The 14,181-nt window shown below is 35.7% G+C and overlaps 1 protein-coding gene across 1 annotated transcript in view; it reads right to left on the bottom strand.

Annotated features, from left to right (window-relative positions):
• Positions 1-2,152: 2,152 nt before the first annotated feature.
• Positions 2,153-14,181, bottom strand: part of NKX1-1 (NK1 homeobox 1) — a 15,327-nt gene continuing 3,298 nt past the window's right edge. The window contains exon 2 of the mRNA XM_077477941.1: positions 2,153-4,164. Within this exon, the coding sequence (XP_077334067.1) occupies positions 3,386-4,164 (779 nt within the window). The 3' untranslated portion in view covers positions 2,153-3,385. The remainder of the gene's footprint in view (positions 4,165-14,181) is intronic.

Raw genomic sequence — 14,181 nt, 5'->3', positions numbered from 1 at the left:
TTTTTCATAATCCAGACCACGGCTGATGTGACCACCAAACCAATTTGCTTCATATTCCCTGATGATACTTTTATACAATACTACTACTACTACAGAGGCCACTGAGACACTGTCCTCTGCACTGCACAGAGTAACAACACATGGACCACATAGATTGCTGTTTATGAATCTGTTTGTTAGTCTAGCACCAATCTGTACAATGTATTATTTAACTCTTTATCCATCCATCCATCTATCCATCCAATCTATCAGTTATCATTATACTATTTTAGAAATCTGGGGTGGGATGCCATTTATAAATGTTATTTAGCTTCTCATTGCCATCTCCCAATCCAAGAATATACATATAATAGAGCCACAAAACAGGACTTTAGGTATGCCTTTGAGAACTCAGACCACATCAAAAAAAAAAAAATGTACAAAAATCTTTATTAAAGGGATTGTAAAGTGATTTTTATTTTTTATTTAAAATAACAAACGTGTTAAACTTACCTCCACTGTGCAGCTCGTTTTGCACAGAGTGGCCCCGAACCTGCTCTTCTGGGGTCCCTCGGCAGCTGTCTCTGCTTCTTCCCGCAGGTACTTCTCACGTTCATGCGAGCTCCCTCGCATGGTGAGAAGCATCTGCGGGCGCGCTCCTGTGATACAGCCGGCGGCTATAGCCGCTCGCTGTATCACATGGCCCCGCCCCCCGGCGCTCCGCGTCAGTGGATGTGATTGACAGCAGCTCGAGCCAATGGCTACGCTGCTTTCCATCCATCCACTCCAGCCAATCAGCGGCCAGGCTGAACGGTGGAAAGGACGTCAGGGGACGAGCGCGGGACTTTCGAGGGGTGAGGTAAGTAAAACGGGGGGACTGGGGGCGCAGGCACTGTCAGATGTTTTTTCACCTTAATGCATAGAATGCATTAAGGTGAAAAAACATTTACCTTTACAACCCCTTTAAGTTATACACACACACACACATATATATATATATATATATATATATATATATATATATATAACATACAGTATCAAGTACAGACTTAGAGCTGATATATAGCTTAAATTCAGTTGATCAATGATTTTGCAGAATATTTGTCTACGCATTTCACGTGAGTCCCTGCTTCTTCAGGACCACAGAAATCATATGCAATATATAGCTCTAACTGTAAGGGTAGATGATGGAATCCAAGAATAGTGTAAGCCATATATAAGAGATTAAGCAAAAGAAAGATCTCCAATTGGGAATGTGCCTACCGGCCCATGGGAGGAACCCAAAATCCCTATGGGTAGGTTGATGGATTCAACAATGTGGGCAAGGTAATATATTGAGTCTCCAATATTAATATACATAGATGAAACAGTGGGAGACAGAAGCCAGAGAACCCCACATATGAATGGTACGTTCAGGTATTCCTCATCTTCCATCAAACATCCCCTACTCAGGGAGGTCAGTCAAAGGTGCGTCTAGTCAGAATATATAAGGAAGTGTCCCATGGGCCCATAGGAGTTCTTGGAGATCTTTCCTTTGCTTAATCTCTTATATATGGCTTACACTATCCATGGGTTCCATCATCTACCATTGCAGTTAGAGCTATATATTGCACATTATTTCTGTGGTCCTGAAGAAGAGGGGGCTCCCGAGAAACGTGTAGACCAATATACTGCAAAATCATTGATCAACTGAATTTAAGCTATATATCAGCTTTATGTCTTTACTTGATACTGTATGGTATATATACAGTGATGTTTATATGTCTTTTTAATGTGTAACTTAATAAAGATTTTGTACATTTTTCTTTATACAAATTTGATGTAGTCTGAGTACTCAAAGGGATATTTAAAGTCCCGTTTTGTGGCTCTGCTATATGTATATCCATAATTGATATACTTATCCATCCACGTATCCATCCTTCCATCCATCCAATCCATCAGTTATCTATTTATCCGTGCATCCAATCCATCCATTCATCAATCCTTCCATCCAATCCATTGTCTATCCATTCATCCATTAACCATTTAATCTACAAAGCACAAAATGAATCCCTTCACAGGTCATTAATGAATTTGAATGAATAAATATTGACAAAACAAATGAATGTTTCCATACTTTTCTAATAAATATATTTTATTCCATGCCTTTCAAATATTTGCATTAAAACCTCTTATTATGTAATGAAGTAGAAATAAATTGATAAAACACACCCAGACAGACAGTTTTCTTTTACTATTTATTGTTCAGCAAATTTGTCAGCAAAGTGCTTGAAATAGTCTCTATATTAACGCCCTATCATCATACATTAAATATATAAAATTAAACCTCATCAACATAATAACTTATATACACCAATATGTAGAATAATCAAGTACAATAAAACTGTAGCAGACCTCATTAATGTGACTTTAAACCCCCTCGCCGCCAGGGGCAGCCAAATCACCACACCGCCCCCAGGCCAGAGAAGACTCATTATTTACATTGTTTAATTACAATTTTTTCATGGATAAATCATACAATACAATTGTGTACATCGTGAAATCACGAAAAGAAGATCCATTGTTTGTTCCAACAATGTATATTAAGTCACAGGTTCTAAATTCCTATTCACCCTGAGAGGAAAAAGGACACAGATTTTTCTTTTTATTTATTTCTGGTTTTATATGAAAAAGATCCCCGAACTGTAAGCAAAGTATTAGTTACATATCTGTTGATTGCAGTGGTGAATCCCATTCAGTTGAATAGGAGGTGAATATGTAATGCAATGCAAAGACCTTCATTTAATGTCTTAATAAGGTCCAAATAATGTACAGATATGGTGGCTATCAAAACCTTCTGAATTTGTATCAAGTGCTTTTGAGTCAATGACTTCATCATTGTTGCGTCAAAAAAAAAAAAATAGAACCCATTGAGAAACAAAATATCAATTTAGGATTTTCTGTACAATTTCTAGGCAACATCTAAGCCCTCCCCATAATAAAAATTTAGTTCATGCTTTAAAAGTAGATGGGCAAGAATTAAAGTGCTCCCAATTTGATTTTGAATTCGATTTTTTTTTGTGAGAGTGGCTTCAGAAATTTATAGTTATTTCATTAGAAAGTGAATGCACAGATGAAAAAAGATATATTTGAGAACCTTCAAAGTTACATCATGGGCTTTTATCTAGCTAGGATCTCAGGGCTTCTTGTGACATCATAGCAGGTTAGGTGCATTCAGGATGCATGGCTGCTCTAGGGTTGGTCCTAGTCACTACTGGGCATCTGCACCATGATGGAAGTCTTTCAGGTTTAAAGAGGTGCACTATTCCTAGGTGGAGGGTCTTTGCCCTCATAGGCATTTGCACCCTTGTGAAAGTTTTTCAGCTCTGTACAGTAATCACACAGAATGCAGTCAGTTAGGGTCCTTTTATAAGTGAGGGGCATAAAAAGCTGGAGCCCCATAAGACTGGGAGCTCAAAACAAATGGCGAGAGGACTGCAGCTGGCCCTGAAAGGAAGGGTATTTGAGCTGTACACATTAGCCCACTGGGTGCATGGGTTGGATAGCCAGGGTGTCCATGTATGCTTAATGGATTGCCCATTGGGGGGGAATGACTAAGAGGACTAAGTCCTCCACCCATACCTCCAGACCCTCCCCCATGGTTGGAGCCTCCTGTAGGGGCACTGGTGTCGGCTCCAGGGTTTTGCTTCTTCCACTTTGTGCGACGGTTCTGAAACCAGATTTTCACTTGGGTCTCAGTCAGGCTTAACGACAAGGCAAGGTTTAGTCTCTCGCATACTGATAAGTATCTGGTGGACTTAAACTTGTTCTCTAGGGCCACCAACTGTTCATAGGTAAAAGCGGTGCGAGCTCTGCGGGGCTTACCAGACTTGGCGTCTGAACCTGTTCGTTTTCTTTTGGGCTTGCCATGCTGAGCCTGCTGTTGGTTCTGCAGTTCTTGGTTCTTGCCAGTCTCTTGTGAGTTAGGAGATTTATTCTGACCCACAAGGCGTTCCTCTGTCTGTGGGGCCCCTACGCCCGGATCCCTATCCATGGTTCCGGAAGAGGTGGAATTGCTGCCCTCTTCACTGCAAAGTTCTTCATCTTCTTCATCCTCCTCCTCTTCCTCTAGGTCACTGCCAGGGCTGGGGCTGAAATCCTGGTTTTGACATTCCTCCCCAGTTTGCTGGTATAGCTCTGCATCTTCTGCAATAGAAAGAATTGGGATTAGAATCAGACGCCACCTACAGGCCATCAAAGAAAACTTATTTCACTTTAAAGTTTGTAAAAAAAAAAGGCAAAAAGATTTTTTACTTTCATTAATTCTCTACATTAAGGTAAAAAGCCTTCATGTGCCTATGCCACTCCCCCCTCTAAATACCTACCTGAGACCAGTGCCAGGACAAGGCCATCTAGAGCCCAGGGCGAACATACCAAACTGTGCCCCTTTCCCAAGATTTATGAGCATTATGTGTCAGCAAAAATCCCCTCCCCCCAAAAACAATTAAGTACTAATCTGCAGGCTTAACCTCTAAGCATAAATTCCCCCTCCTCTGAGGACAAATCTGCCCTCTGCTGAAATCCCCTCCCCAGCACAAATTCTCTATCTCCTTGAATCCCCGCAGCACAAACCCCCCTATAAAAAATCACTTCTCCTAGCACAAATACTCTACCCCTCAAATCTCCCCTCTGAATACATACCTTCTCCCCCCACTCCAAAATCCCCCCCCCCCATCATACCTAATTGCACAAATCCCTCTTCCCCTAAAAAAAATGTCCCTTCCTAGCAAAAATCCCCTCCCCCTTCTACCATATCACCTCTTCTAGGACAACCCCCCCATAAAAAAAAATAATTTCTCCTAGCACAAATACTCTGCCCCTCAAACTTCCCCTCTGAATACACATCCTCTCCCCCCACTCCAAATCCCCCCCCCCCCCACTCAGCACTAATCCCCCCCACTCTAGCACAACCCCCCCCCAATCCTCTCTTCTACTACACATCCTCTTCCCACAAAAGCACCCCCCATCAGATTTCCCCTCCTAGAACAATTCTTGCACCCTGCTGCCTCCCAAATTCCCCATCTCAACACAAATCACTCCCCCTCCTTGTGGAACCTCCCACCTCACATGATACCTCACTGCCCACCCCTTGTCCCGACCTTACTTGAGAGAAGGTCTGCACTCTGCCCCTATAACTAGACGTTTACTATGGGGGAAGACACAGAATGGTAGTCACATTTTATAGCAAGTTCAGAGGCACATTTGCAAATGAATACAAAAAAAAAACACTGCAAGTCAGCATTTAAAATACTTGATTTTTCTGTACAGTTACTGGCGATTTTCAGTTAGTGAAGGGGTCTCTTTAAAGAAAACATTTAAGAGCGTCTTTACAAAAAGCTTCAATGTTTTTGCTTTTTTGTCTTTTTATATTTCATTTATATTCCATATACAAAACTGAATTCTGTTTTCCCACGATATCACAACATTTTACATATGGTGCTATTATCACAACAAATGATGCTCATTTATTAACCATTTCATTACCAAATTCAATTTAGGTTTACAGAACTGCATCAGTTTAACCATTAATAAACTCTTATACTGTAAGCCAGTGATTCTCAACCAGGGTTCCTCCAAAGGTTGCTAGGGGTTCCTTCACTGGGCCATGTCTGCCTCTCGGATAAGTTCCCACCGACACCATTGATCTTTTTAGCTATCTGGAAGGAGGTAATTCTTCCCAATGACCACAAGTGTAAGGACCATTCTTCCCACTGACCATCACACTAATGTATCATGAGTTGTAGATTTCTAATTTTTAGCAGGGGTTCCTCGAGACCGGAGAACTATTTCAAGGGTTCCTCTGTGTTGAAAAGGTTGAGAAAGGCTGCTGTAAGCTATGAATTTGAATGTCGTTTTCTATGTCAAACAAGGCTTTCTATGAGAAGCGAAGAAATATATATATATATATATATATATATATATATATATATATATATATATATATATATATATATATATATATATGTATATATATTTTATATAAATATAAATATCAGTTGGCATTCATAGATATATAATTTAGCCAAAAATAGTGGTAAGTATATAAAGCAAATATAATTGTATGTTTCCAAAACTGTAGAGAGTGTCAGAGATTTAACGGCTACTGCAAGCCACTTATGTAGTTTACACAAGTGGAATCAATTTCTTCCATAGGTTTAGTAATCAGTAACGACTGAATGCTAGTGATTATAGTAGTGTGATCAAGTCAATAGAATTCACCCCATAAGCTTTAATGTAAAGAAATCATAAACCTAGGCTATTCAGTCTGAACGTATGATCAAAAATGTACCAGCAGTCCTAGCTACATTGATAACTGCATGCCAAATGGCTAGTAGACAGATTCAAGCAGCTAAAGTTAATGCAGATCTTGACTTGCCTCTATCATCACCCACCAAGGCATTTCCCTTGATCAGACAGGCTTCCCATCACTTTTAAAGGCCAATAGGGGAAGCTCAGAAGGGTGTGTGAAGGGCAGGGGCCAACCTTGACTTTTACAGGAAAAGTCAAGATTAGCATATAACTTTGGCTGTCTATATCATGCAACCCAAGGCTGTTCTTGACATTTTTTATCAATTGTTTAAAATGTCAAATGTGTGGCCAGTTGACATGGAAGTGGTCTGTAAGCCCTTGCATATACTCAGTGAAGTGACTAGCTTAAGATGATACACAGAGATGAAACAAATCCTCCTACATAAGTTGTATCTGTTTATCTGCGACCCTTTCCCCTCTACATCAGTTCAAAACACACAGGTCAAAGGCTAATGCTCAGCAGTAGAAGGCAGGGGGCGGGGATCTGATGTCACAGACTGCACAGCTAGAGCACAGAGCTTCAGTGTAATCTGAGACTTGAGTGGAGGGAATGGACACACCCCCTCTTCCACAGTCTTAAAGGAAAATATACACAGCTGAAGCTTTCAATCAGCTGCTCTGTGCTGGGGTGGGGCTTGCGGCATCACTCGGGAATCTATTGTGTTGACATAGACTATTAGAAGTGCCTCATACAGATAGCAGAAGGAAGAGAGATCAAAGGAAAGCGACACTAGGTGCTTTGGATTGAGGCAAGTGTACACACTGTAGAACGACATGCTTTGTTCATGTTTCATGTTAGAGTTTTACAACCACTTTAAACTAAGATATTCACATTATTATTACTGTTATTATATAGGATTTACATAGCGCCAACAGTTTTTCAGTGCTTTACAACATGAGGGCAGACAATTAAGTTACAATACAATTCAATACAGGAGGAATCAGAGGGCCCTGCTTATTCATTCTGTTGTATTATAAATTAATTCACTGTCATATAATAATAAAGAAATAAAATAAAATTAAATAAAATTTAATTAAATTAAATTAAATAAAGTAACATAAAATAAAACAAAACAAAATAAAATAAAATAAATATGAATAAATAAATGCAGCTACCACCAAAAAATATCCATAAATGATGTCTTACTGCATCAAAAAATGAAACCATAGGATTTTAAAGGTAGATCTTTTAAGTAAGATCTTTTTGAGAAAAGAAGGAAGTACAGCAGGATTAAAAAGGGTTCATTCTTTTTCTCATCATTTTTTTTTATAGTTAGTTATTATAGTAATTAGTATTTCTATTTGTGGAATGGATGTGTCCAGGTTTCTCTGCTCTGATGATGATCAGGCTTAATAATGAGGGGTTCTTTACTTTTTCCTTTCAATGTACCATAGCAAGGATTTTTTATTGACCCCTGTTCAGGGCCAGCCATCAATACACTCTTGGGCACACAGGTTAAAAAACAGTCAATTTAAAAACACATATACCAATAAAGGTCCTTAAAGCTGAATTGCCGCCTTCCCATCAGTCCTTACACAGTTGAACAGGTGCTTATACCAGGGTCCCTCCCACCAGCCATGACCCGCCTGTATTACATAGAGTAGCACAGAGACCTAGTCATTGGGCCTAAAATAATATATATCATGAAAGCAGAAAGGTTTTAGTTAAGAATTGCATTAGAATGTTGATGATGGGGGATAGGAGGTACAAGGGAAGGCAAAATAAAAACGGATTAAGCTTCACCTTTAAATGATCAATATGTGAAATTAACCATGATTCAGTTATATAGTGCTCTCTGCACACCATTTTGCAGAGGATGTAGAAATATTTATAGTAACTCTGTCACTAAAAGAGATATACTATCCCTATTGCAGTCATACACATACAAAAGGTCTCAATTAACCTATCAGCATGCTCTTGGATTGTGAAAGGAAAATAGCGCATAGAGGAAGCCAAGGCAAAAAAAAGGCATTTTACATACACAATTCCATCTGTTTTCTTGTTATGTTTGGCCAGGCATTGGTTGTTGGATGATTTACAAAGATATTTCTTAACCTCTTCTTTTTTTTTATTTATTTTTTTTACTTTTCTTTGCATTTCTTTCCCTTGGCGTTTCAAATTTGTTTCAAATTGCTAGAACAATGCTTTTCATATAAAATACCATAATATAGAGAAGCCATTTTCACCAAGTACTTCGCCAACATGCAAACAGTTTTTGCATGTGTGCAAGTCTTACCCAAAGCAGTCCCACAATTGAAAATGATCTTTTTACTGGGATGAGCGAATCATTCCCAAACAAAGGCAAATTTACAAATTACAGATTCTCCAGATTCATACTTCTCCGAATTTACAATTTAACAATTATAATTGTCTCAATTCCTGAATTGCCCAAATCTCTGCTCTTTAGTCCCATCATCCTGTGCAAATCTTGCATTTACTGTTGCATGTATTTTATTAGCGTCTTAAGATTGTATTTAATAAAATTATATTTATATTTTTTATATATATTTGTCACAGTGGTGCCTTTCCGAAAGTCTCTTCCTCTCTGTATAAACCTAAATGAAAATATTTAATTTGAAAAATTTACCATTCTTCTGATTTTAACTAATAGAACCAATTAATTCATTTAAAAAAAAAATGTATTTGTTTTTATAAAATTCTATTCAGATTTGTCTGATGTGTATGAATTAGGACAAGCCTGAATGAATATATGTAGGTAAATAAAAACAACTGCAACAATTTTACAAATTCCAATCGATTTGATTATCCCTAATTTGAAATACTATTATACTAATACTACTAATATACTATACTAATACTAAAACTGAATTTACTTTGACAAGCAGACCTACCTCTGCACCAGTCAGAAACATCCCATTGCACTAGCTGTACCATTGCTGGAAAAACTCTTCTAGAACATACAATGAACAAAGGTGCCAACTATGGGGTTTATATACTAAGAGCAAATAGACTGTGCACTTTGCAAGTGTAGTTGCTATGGGGCTTATAAATGAAATGACGCTTAAGGCTCCATGCACACTGGGCTTAAAAAAAAACTCCAGTTCCATTGGCAGAAAAAAACGCTCATTTTTTTGTACACAAATTAGATGAGTTTAGGAGAGCTTTGCGTTTTTGTCTGCCAGAAAGCTCCAATTAGGAACTCAACCAGATGTTTTTTTTTCCTGCCTCACTTTGCAAAAAATACCCAATCCTATGCAAAGGAAAAAAAATAGCATTATTGCTTGCAAATGATTGGATGATGGAAGCAAGCAGAGCTTCCCCTCATTTACTAAGCTCTGGAGCAACTACACTTGTAAATTGCGCATTGTCTATTTGCCTTTAACAAATCATCCTCCCTCCTTAGTAAGTCAAGAGCCAATAATGACGATAAAAGGCCCTGCCTGTAATCTTTTTAACATTTTGTAATATTTATTTGAATGTGATCAGTTCAATTATAATTGTTTTCTTATATATGTTAAATATATGTGTCCTGTATTGAATTATATTTTATTTTGTTTTAGTTTATGTTACTTTATTTAATAAAATTTAATTGAATTGTATTTTATTTCTTTATTATAAATGAATTCATTTATAATACAACAGTATGAATAAGCGGGCCCTCTGATTCCTCCTGTATTGAATTGTGTTGTAACTGTACTGTCTACCCTCATGTTGTAAAGAGCTGCGCAAACTGTTGGCGCTATATAAATACTGTACAATAATGTGTAAATGTGGGTAGCCATACCTGAGTATTATATACACAGGCTCTACTTTTTGCTTAGACTCATAAAGAATCATTGAATGGGGCTGATTTGCTATAACTGGGGGGGTGCAAAATTTGGTGCAGTTGTGCATGGTAGCCAACCGGCTTCTATCTTCAGCTTGTTTAATTAAGCTTTGACAAAAAATAAATAAAAAAATTCTGGGAGCTGATTGGTTTTTATGCAGAGCTGCACCAGATTTTTCACTCTCCAGTTTTCATGTGTATTATCCTGTAAATGGTTTTATTTCAGCAGCTGTTCTGCAAATGTTCTTATTACACATGTCTGATCTATAGATAGCCACCAGAGGGAGAAGTTACAAAGGTTACAAAGTTTTATATGAAAGCCCACCATGGAAATAGGCCCTACCTAGCATGCGCAGGATACATTAAAATGATTTGTAGTTTAATAACTAAAAAAAATGGATTCTCTTTAAATGCACCTTACTTTCCTTCAACCTGTTGCTCTGCAGCTGCTGTTCAGTTAGAAGTCGCAGCAGACTGTGGACAGTCCCAGCCCTTGTAGGGTCTGCTGGGACTTATAGTTCTATCCAGAGCAGTCAAAGCATGACAAATGCATCAATCACAATTACCACCCTGACAGGCAACCAAGAGTCAGTGATAAACTGCAATATATATTAACTTGTTTTCAAATTTCCTTCAGGGTCATAGCTCAGGTATCATACTGTGAGGACAGGTGTCTATAGGTTGTCAGTCTCCACTGTGACAATCTATTACCCCTGTATCAATTCCTTACCAGCAACTTTCTGTATCTGAATTAAACCGTTGCAGGTTACACTGACTCCCCATAACCTGCATCCAAGTGGTTTCCTATGGATATATAACGGTTGTAGATGCGGTTTCTGAGACTACAAAAAAATTATATATATATTTTATCAGGAGGAACAGTCAGGCATGGCTTCACTCTGACAATGAGATCTTCATACAGGACCTTCAAATATCACAAACATTCACCCACCAATCCAAAAAATCGATTTTGACCTTATATCAAATAATATTTTATTATAAAGATAGGGTGAGACAGACAGAAGTTTGTGTAAAAGAAAATTGTATATATAGATATCTATATATACATAGATGTGTATATATATATATATATATATATATATATATTATCTATATCTATATATATCTATATCTATATATTATCTATCTATCTATCTATCTATATCTATATATATATATATAGATATATAGCTATATAGCTATATATATATATATATATATATATATATATATATATATATATATATATATATATATAGATAGATATATAGCTATATATATATATATATATATATATATATATATATATATATATATATATAGCTATCTATATATAGATAGATAGATAAATAGATAGATAGATAGATAGATAGATAGATAAATAGATAGATAGAACAAAAAAATCGTTCATTTAGTTAACAGCGAATTGCAATATAAAATGTTATTTTATTTACTGCAGTGTATGTGTGTGAGTAAGTGTGTCTTTCTTGACTGGAAGAGTAAATAATTTTAAGAAGTGAGATGCAAATATATTTAAAACAGTCTAATTCTTTTATTATTTATTGAATTATTTTAATTATTTCTTTAGCTGGTGTGACTACTGTTATATATTTAAAAAAAAATAAGTATTTTATTTGTAATAAATTATAAAGGTTATGATGATGATAATAATAATAATTTGCATTATGATTTCTATTATTATTATAATTAGTAGTATTATATAAAATACTGCAATGCTTGCACTATACATGTAGTATACACGCAAATCAGCATTTTACTACAGTATTTTAAAAACAAACTTTCTTCTATTGAAGGAATGTCATACTAAAGCAATTCAAAAACTAAGACACCTCTAAAAAAAAAAAAATCCTATACAGCATGCCAATGTGTGTAATGATGCAAACAGCTTTGTCCAAACCAAAAGAAAACATAGAAAAAAAATAAACGAATTAAAATGAGGGCATACAAAAATTTTTTTTTAAAAAAAAGACAAAAAAACTAAAAAATTTAATAAAACGAAATAAATAAATATAACAAAAATTGACCACTGCAATGATATATGTACAGACTTGTAGAAGAATTTTACACAAGTCTCAGCACACCTGTACAGCAGATTGTGCAGTTAGTGAACGACACATTTCCTTGTCGTTATACTGTATATATATATAGCTATATATATATATATATATATATATATATATATATATATATATATATATAGAGAGAGAGAGAGAGCGAGAGAGAGAGAGAGAGAGAGAGAGATATATAACGAAAATAAAATAGTTTTGTATAATTATATATGTATATATGCAGATTGACCTTTTACACTTTTATTATTTTAATACTCCATAAAATTATTTTTACATGCATTATTATTGCTGTTGTTGGTGTTATTATTATTTCTAAAGATTTATTTAATATTAGCTGTAGCCAGGAAGGTTCATTTTGCATGCATGTGCAAATAACCAAAGTCATCTGCATTATTTTACGGAACAGAACTATGTACTAACAAATAAGTTCGCTCATCTCGAACCAACACAAAATGTTTAAAAAAATAATAAATAAAATGAAAATTGAAATACAAAAATAAAGCTTTAGACTTTACCAACATGCATACAGAAATCTGACATTTTGGAGGGGTGTCCCAGCAGTGCAGAGAGTTCTCTTCTATGTCAGCCGCTGTCCGGGGCAGACAGGAGAGTGTCTGGGAGGTGTATAGACTATAGAATACAGTCAGGTCACAGATCAATCTGTATACATGAACTGTACAGGTCCTCTGGTCTGGGTCAGTCGGCTCCTGTCCAGATCAGTGTGTACAATAAAACCCCATAGAGGAGAAGAGAGTTTATTGTACAGCCAGCAGGCAATCAATGGAAGTCTTGCATGAGTGCTCAGTCAGGGAAAACACGTGTACACCACTGTATGGCTGGGAGGGACACCACAGCTGGGGGACCTTATAATCAACAAGTCCCCAATGTCACCTAAAAGTCCTATCCGTCTATCTATCTATCTATCTATCTATCTATCTATCATGCATATGAGTCCAGAATTGCTGTATTCGTTTTCCTACAATTAGCTGACTATCTGCCTATATAATACATACCTATATAATACAAATTAAATATAATACATTGACAGGCAACAAATAAATGTATCTCTTATACACTTGTTCAATTTTCTATTCCATTCATTATACATTTTTTGGTCTGGGATATCTCTCTCTCTCTCTCTCTCTCTCTCTCTCTCTCACTCTCTCTATCTATATATATATATCTATATAAAAAAATATATAAAAAAATATATAAAAAAATATATAAAAAAATATATAAATAAATATATATATATATATATATATATATATAAAAACGTCACTCTATCCTTTTTTAGATTTGCTAACATCAAAGTTGAAATGTAAATCAAAGATAAAAAGATTCAAGAAGTACACAGATTGTGGCAGAATCAACTGATGCTAAAATTGCAATCCGGAAATTAAAAAAAAGGATGCTAAAAAAAAAAAAATCCGCTGTATTCTCCACTTGTGGAAGAATATCCTCACTTCTGTGGGGTGGGGTGGGGGGGGGGGGGGGGGGATTGGAGACACAAACATGTCAAATACTATATTACCTGATCCCCTTGTCAAAATGTATTAATTGAATTAAAGCTACAATGACGTTTGCTGTAATCTGTGATTAAAATAAATATGTATTATTATATAATAATAATACATATATATGAATATGTTATTATTATTATTACTACTACTAATAATAATAATAATATTACCAAAGTTATATTCTTCCTAAAATATCTGAAAATTTCATATTTAAAAAAAGTTTGTGTGTGTGTGTTTAATACATAAATTATTATTATTCCTACTACTACTACTACTACTACTACCTACTGCTGCTATTAATAATAATAATAATAATAATAATAATAATAAGAAGAAGAAGAAGAAGAAGAAGAAGAAAAATAAGAATAAGAATGATGATAATTATAACATAAATTGTTGATATGTGTATGTATGACTGTGTTTAAAAAAAATACATGATTATTATTATTACTA

This window comes from Lithobates pipiens, unplaced genomic scaffold (genome assembly GCF_037356315.1).
Source record: "Lithobates pipiens isolate NorthernLeopardFrog02 unplaced genomic scaffold, aLitPip1_a1.2 Scaffold_13, whole genome shotgun sequence".
NCBI lineage: Eukaryota > Metazoa > Chordata > Amphibia > Anura > Ranidae > Lithobates > Lithobates pipiens.
Note: the sequence above shows the minus strand (reverse complement) of the source record. Positions and strands in the feature narration are given on the sequence as shown.